The following is a 7,500-nucleotide window of genomic DNA, read 5'->3' as shown; positions in this document are numbered from 1 at the left end:
GAGAGGGGGAGGGGATGAGAGATAAACACATTTGTTATCTGTTGTACTGTGTTATGTTGTTGTTAATTTTGGCCCGAAAAGCTTGTTATAATCTAATTGACAGAGCATCAGAGTGATACATACAACCGGAAGATAGAGAGATTTGGACGTGATTTCCTGACTACCTTGATATTGTTTACTGATACTGATCAATCAGGAAGCTCTGCTAATCTAATCAACTGAAGCATGACACACATGCATGCACACACACAGGCCTATACCCAACCTCCCCTTCCTCCCCCCCCACACACACACACACACACACACACAGACACACACACACACACACAGACACACACACACACGCACTACACAGATACAATTCAAGCTTGCAAAGTCAATTATTCTGGTATACAGACACAGATAAACTACAAGCACACACACTGTCCTCAGTGTAGTTTAATAGTGAATGTCCTTCTTAAAATAGCATGCGGTCACCGAACACGGAAAACACCATTACTGCTACTTGGATGGAGGGAGAGCGAGACGGAGAGAGAGCGACAGAGTGTGTGCTATGGTGGCGGAATAAAGGTCATTATTAGTTTGTGTCAATAGCTACGCTACACGAAGCTAAACTTACACAATAGAAGCCACTCATTCTAATTCCCGCATTGGTAAGACTTTTCTTTGAGTTGAATGTCGTCAAGTGTGCGCTTGGAAAGCGTTGTGGTGGCTTTAAAGGCGGAGTGTGCATACAGCTTGAACGAGGAGGGGTATGTTGTGGTGTATATAGACTATAGAGCAGCGTGGGTGTCTCTTAAAATTGAGCCCGCGGCGGCTTGATAAATATTTATACCAAACATGTTTACTCTACCCCTATCACATCACAAACATGATCCTCTCCAGCTAAACTCTAGCTGCACGCTAGATGCTACGTGCTTTATGCAACGTGCTAGATGCAACGCGCTAGCTAGATTCTACCTGTTTTACTCTGTTTATAACTAATATGCAGTACATATTTCTGGCCTACGGGATGTACCTTAAATCAACCCTCACCACGTACTAGACATGTGTAACTGTTTTAACTGAAACTGTAACGTTTTTACACATTTAAAATCGAATACTGCAGCTTTAAAGGTCCCATGACATGGCACCAGGTGTGGTGTGATGAGCCATTACAAGCCATTTTGAAATCTGTCTCATATGACATCAAAAGTGGGCATGTCCACCTAGATGTGAGCTGGATAGATCAGTCTACCAGCCTACCCAGTGGACCGTAGCAAACGTTGCTCATCTATCTGCCACACATCTAGGTGGACACGCCCACCTCTGATGTCATAAGAGACTTTCAAAACGGCTGGTAACGGCCAATCCCAAGACCTGGTGGCATGTTATGGGATCTTCAACGATCCTACTACACCCAAGTACACAGTCACAGCCCCCCCGGACTCACTGCAGCGTGGCCATCTCTGTGAGCGACGGCTGGGTGGCCTTTAGGTAGCTGGCGCGCCGGGCCTGGACCTTGGGCAGGGCCTTGGGGCTGCCTTCTGAGTCGCCGCTATCCTCCTCCCCCATGGCCCGCACGTAGCTACCGCTCCTCATCCGGCGGCACGGGATCTCCTCCTCCTTGCCCAGGGGAGAGAAGGGGCTCCAGTCCTCCTGCTGGGGGACCTTTGGAGCAAGAGGGAGGAGGAGAAGGAGAGAGGAGGAGGAGAGAGGAAAGGAGGAGAGAGAAGAGATGAGAGAGGAGCAAGGAGGGAGGAGAGAGAAGAAAAGAGGGGAACCAGGAGAGAGGAGCGAGCAGAGAGGAGCCAGGAGAGAGGAGAGAGGTTAGCGTTCGGGTGGCAATCCAGGTGGTCTTTGTGAATCCCACCAAAATGGGTGATCCCTTCGTGTGCGGTTGATCTGGTCCCACGCACACTGAGACAGTATTTTGGGTCCCGAGAGGAAAAAGTTGAGGTACCCCGGGATCTAGTGGTAAAGGGGCGGTGGAAGACTCAGAGGAAAAGGTTCTGGGTTGGATCCATGATGACACCAACAGTCTAACCTGGAGCACAATGCCCTGAACGACCCCTACCGACCCCTTAAGTCCCTGGAACTAGTTCTGGATAAAGCAGTTTGGGTCTGACCATAGGGTTCATAGGAGTGTGGAGGTCTGTCTCGGTGTGCGGGCTGAATGTCAACCAGGGGGAGTTACCCTAGCACTCACTAAGAGAGGTAAAGTTAGAGGGGTGAGACCCCTCCACTTCTCTTTAGAGAGAGAGAGAGAGAGAGAGAGAGAGAGAGAGAGAGAGAGAGAGAGAGAGAGAGAGGTGGACAAAGGAAGTCTTGTTCTAAACATCAGAGCTCCCAGAGAGCGAGAGACTGAAAGAGAGAGAGAAAGAGTACCGCGCTGTAACTAGGATACAGGGCAGACCTGGTCCCCGGGGATAACCAGTGACGGACACCCTAACCGTCCCGGGACCGGCCGCTCGTCCATGACATGACATCAAGTCTTCAGTTAGACTATTGACAGGGTCTGTGTGTGTGTGTGTTTGTGTTTATGTGTATGAGTGTGTGTGTGTGTGTGTGTGTGTGTGTGCGTGCGTTCGTGCGTGCGTGCGTGCGTATTCGCGTCTGTGTGTGTGTACAGACACACACACACACACCAAGTTACATACACAGTTCACACAGTAAGACTTGTGTAGTGGATCTGGAATAGTAAAGTTAGTTTGGCCATCTTGTGCCTGCAGGTAATGAGGCTTAATGCAGAGCCACATGTATGTAATGAGGCTTAATGAAGAGTAGGTTCCCAGAACTACTGATTAATCAACCAGAAACCATGCATAACCTACATATGGGACACACACAGCTGGTGTCATGTTAACGACATGCAAGGGAAACACGACATAAATGCTGCAAAGTGGCAATGATCCGATGGATTATAATCCCCAAATAATCCCCAAATAATCCCATGAATCAGGGGACCAAAATATCCCATAATAACCACGGGGCACACTGCCTCGATAACCCAGAAAGCAGCCAATCAGCAGGCAGAGAGTATGACGATGACGATGATGCCGATGATCATGATGGTGACGACGAAGGCGGCGGCGGCGGCGGCCATGAAGGGGGCGGAACAGGAACAGGAAGCGGCCACACACTCTACCTGCAGGAAGTGACACGTGCGGCCCTGCTGAGCCGGCACCAGGGCGCTGTCGAGGTCCACCTTCTGGTACACCTCTTTGGCCCTGCTCACCGTCAGGCTGGACGACCACGAGCTCTTCCTCTGCTGGAGGGCTCCGTCGGCAGCCCCCCCCACCCCCCCTCCTCCTCCCAGCCCCACCCCGCCCCCGCCCCCCACGGCGCAGGAGGTGCACTTGACATTGTTGTTGCTGCGGGACATCTTGAGCGTGTGGTGGGTGGCGCTGATGGTGTTGTAGGACTCCATGAAGAACTGCTGGGACTGAGACCTCTCGGGGTGGCGCCCCATCGTCATGACGCCCGAGGGGCGGGGCCTTCCCCCGCCGCCGCCCCCGGCCCCCGCCGGGGGAGGGAGGGGGGGGTGGTAGAGACACAGCTCGCGGTCCAGCGTGTCGTCGGAGCTCCAGTAACCCGACGTGGCCGAGCGCATCTTGGGCTCAGAGCGGGAGCGGTCCTTGCTCTTGCTGCGGCGGCCATGTTGCTTCAGGGTGCCGGAGAAGGAGGAGGAGGAGGAGGAAGGCGGGAGGAAGCCGGGGTCGTCCGGGCTGCCCTTGCCGCCACCCCCTCCCCCTGGCCCCTCCAGGGAGTGGGACTTGGCGAACAGCTTCTGCACCGAGTGCACCAGGTGCCGGATGCGCCCGGGGGAGTCGCTGCGCGGGTGCTCCCCGCCGGCCCCGCCCCCCCCTGCGGCGCAGCGCCGGTACTGCAGCGTGTGGTAGCCCTCGTGTCGCCGTAGCGTCGCCGCCTGTCCGTCAAACTGCTCCTCCAGCATTAGGCTGTGGTTGTTGTTGTTCCCCCAGGACTTGGACATGCCCCCGGACTTAGCCCCGCCCCCTTGGGCGGGCGGGGCGGGGGGGCCGGTGTACGGGACCAGCTGCTGGTGGGAGGCGTAGCGCCGCGGGAACGTGCAGCTGGCCAGGTCGGGGGCGGCGCCACGCTGGGCGTAGTAGGGGTGGTCCGCGGGGTGGCTGTCCCGCTCCCCGCCCAGGAAGTATGGCCGGTGGGCCGAAGCCCCCTCAAGGGACATGGGGTCGTAGGAGGGGTCACAGGTCATGGCGTGGTGGTGGCTACGACTGCCCGACAGGCCCTTAGTGGTCATCATGCTGGCGTGGGCGTCCGACAGCTGCGGGGAGAGAGAGAGAGAGAGAGGCGGCAAGAGGGAATGGAGGGAGAGGGGAAGGAAAGAGAGAGGATTATTAATAACATACATTTGCATATTTATTTCACAGCAGAGTGGAACTTTGTTTGAGGGTGATGGGTTTTGTCACTTTGTCATTCTCCAGATCAGAACACAGACCACTTCCTCCCTCTCCCTTCCGCTCTGTCTCTCTCCCTCTCTCCATCCCTCCACTCTCCCCATCTCTTTCAACCCGTCTCTCCCCCTCTCTCTCCTGCTCCATCTCGCTTTCTCCCTATCTATTAACCCATCTCCCGCTCCCTCCAATTCTCCAAATCAAAATCTCTCTCTCCCTTCCTCCGTCTCCCCCTCTCAGATGTCTCCCCACTGTGAAGTGACATCTAGGAGAACAAAGACCAATCGAGACATCAAGATGGCCGTCCATATATTTAGATCCCAGAAGAGGAAGAGTGTATTTATAACCGAGTACAATAGACTACAAAGTGTGTATTTAGAACTACAATAGAGATTGGAAGCTGTGGAGTGTGTGTGTGTGTGTGTGTGTGTGTTTACGCGCGTGTGTGTGTGATTGTGCATGAGGGATAGGAGATGTAATATTCTTTTGTTTGTTTGATTATTATTTTCCTTGGTCTCATCATCAGGAGACATTGTTGAGATGTGAAACCAGTCTCTGGTGTAAAGCTGCTCTTCTATCGAACTCACTTTTAGATATAATTAAGACTCTTGTTCTTCTGAAAATGCACATCATGAACACTTCATCTCCTCACACCCTCCAGTACACAATGATACAGCAGTACCCAGATAGCATTAATAATAATAATGATAATAATAATAATGGTGCATTTTGAGTACTTCCTTTTTACAATGACTGAGTTTCTACATTGTAAAAGACGAATAAATAATTTTCCCATTCTACCAAAGTACATCAAAGAAAAAAAGTTGAAGAACAAAGTAGTTGTTCTTTAACTTGACCACAGTATACAAGTTGCTGTACCTGGAGGTAATATTTCTGGACTAGCATCTTGAAATCGTTTCTATACTAAAATGTAACATTTACACATTAATACATCCCAAAATGACTTAACTGGTTCTATATTTTGTAGAGTTGTGGACTAACATTATTCCAATTGTTTCCAACAATGTACAAACCTAGAGAAATACCTAGCTTTATTCCCGCTAGCGGCCGTTACGTTACATTTTATAAGATACTTCAATATCGATATAGCTCTTTGACATGGGCAGTGTGTCACAAAGATACTCGTGCGATAGTTTCCTACACTAGACTTCAGTAAGCCATGCAGTCCTTTAGCTGCTCTTTACCGCCAGCGGGATTTATTTCTAAAGAGCAATTTCGTTCCAATTGGGAACATTTTGAAACGTTAGACGTCTCCTGTTTAATTGGATTTTAGCTAGGCTACTGTTGAGGGAAGGGTACTTTGACACGCCTATTGTGTAGACATATTGACGACACAATGGCGCTATAGCGAGCCACACCACTGCAATTCAGTATTGCAATATCTTCCCAACTTAAATATACAACAAAATACACTTTCAACCTGCTCCTTCAGGTTCTGCCACAAGTAGAATCTAATTCTGAGGGAAACAGTTTTGGCTGACTGTGTACGGTAATGTTATAAAGGTACAACAGCGTTACAGCAATGCATTTTTAGTATGATCGTTTTGACCTGGGATAATAGCTCTGTGATACCACAAATCAATTCATTGATTATCATTATTAGAATTTCATTAGAATTAAATGCCTTAACGTAAATGAATGTAACATGAACTCAAAATTGAATATAATCACGTCCGTGAACATGATTTCTGCCTGAGTCTCCTGTTCCGACGCTACTTTCCGACGTCATCAAAATACATTTTTTGTTATTGTTCTCATTTAGAGACCCCTAGCGGCAGAAATGACATATTATACCTTTAATAACGAAGTATTGTATCTCTGGAAGTTTCAGAAGCTGATTAAATTGACAGTTAGGACAGACTTCTTTAAAGTGTGTTGATTTGATTGGCTGTCACAAAATACTTGTTCAAAGTGTTTTGATTTGATTGCCTGTGGGGGCCGATTTATTTAAAGTGCATTGAAAGTGCAAGTCCCTTCACAACATAATGAAACATTACTTCCAAAGCCTTTTTTGAATATCACGCCATTCACATGTTATTGAAGTCCCATTTAAGTTATTCTAAGTCGCTGAACTGTAACTGCAGCAGAATGCAGAGTAGACACAGTGAGTTGAGTTAACATGAGCAGATGTCTCGAATACAAAGACAACGAAAGTCAGGACCAAACATAAGGAGGGAAAAATCATCAGAAATTCACATGTATAATGGATGAACAAAACTAGCTTTCAGGAGTTTTTGTGTGTTTGCGTGTCTGTGTGAATATGCATGTATATGTGTGTGTGCGTGTTTGTGTTCTGAAAGCAGGCCAACAGCCAGAAAGGCTGTGTTTTAGCCCAGCAAACATAACACTTCTGTCTGTCTATAGTCCTGTTTGGTTAGCTGTATGTTAGATGTGAGGTGAGTTGTTGGACGGGTGGATGTCCGTTGGAAGTCAGTCATGTAAAATTCACTGAATAATACAAAATTATTTCTCCTCTCTCTCTCTCTCTCTCTCTCTCTCTTTCTCCCTCTCCCTCACTCTCTCTCTCTCTCTCTCTCTCTCTCTCTCTCTCTCTCTCTCTCTCTCTCTCTCTCTCTCTCTCTCCCTCCCTCCCTCCCTCCCTCCCTCCCTCCCTCCCTCCCTCCCTCCTGGTGCCTGCGTCTGTTTCGGGCTAAATAATCAAAGACGATGATTTAGTGGTCAGAGGGTTCCTCTTAGTACTCCCGATGTCGGTGGAGAGACATTAACATTGCCAGACCCTGACCACTAGGCGAGCAATGGGCACATGAAATTGTAAAACGAGATTGTAAAACACTGGTAACAGCGTTACGGGCTGAATCACCGGCAGCAAATCGTATTCCAACACCTGACAACTGCATCACACTCCATCATGGAACCTGGAGATAGAGAAGAGGCCTCATCAAACCACCCAGGGATCCATCGCTTGCTCTCTTTTACCAGGAAACCGAAGACCATGTTTATCTCTGTAACCTGCGGAGCAATCTTCCTCTCAGTGTTGTTGTTTTTGAAACACGAACAGATGACACAGGAACAGCTCCTCCGTTATAGTCGAGGAAGGAGCAAC

General features: G+C 49.2%; 1 protein-coding gene across 1 annotated transcript in view; it reads right to left on the bottom strand.

Annotated features, from left to right (window-relative positions):
* Nucleotides 1–4,264, bottom strand: part of LOC307088426 (disks large-associated protein 1-like) — a gene marked incomplete at both ends in the record, with an annotated part of 28,860 nt that extends 24,596 nt beyond the window's left edge. The window contains 2 exons of the mRNA XM_079754320.1: nt 1,433–1,650; nt 3,128–4,264. Coding sequence (XP_079610446.1) covers nt 1,433–1,650; nt 3,128–4,264 — 1,355 coding nt within the window. The remainder of the gene's footprint in view (nt 1–1,432; nt 1,651–3,127) is intronic.
* Between the last annotated feature and the right edge of the window lie 3,236 nt (nt 4,265–7,500).

Source organism: Pollachius pollachius (assembly GCF_949987615.1).
Source record: "Pollachius pollachius genome assembly, chromosome: 17".
Classification (NCBI taxonomy): Eukaryota; Metazoa; Chordata; class Actinopteri; order Gadiformes; family Gadidae; genus Pollachius; species Pollachius pollachius.
The sequence above is the reverse complement of the archived record's forward strand: the minus strand, read 5'-3'. Positions and strand labels throughout refer to the sequence as shown.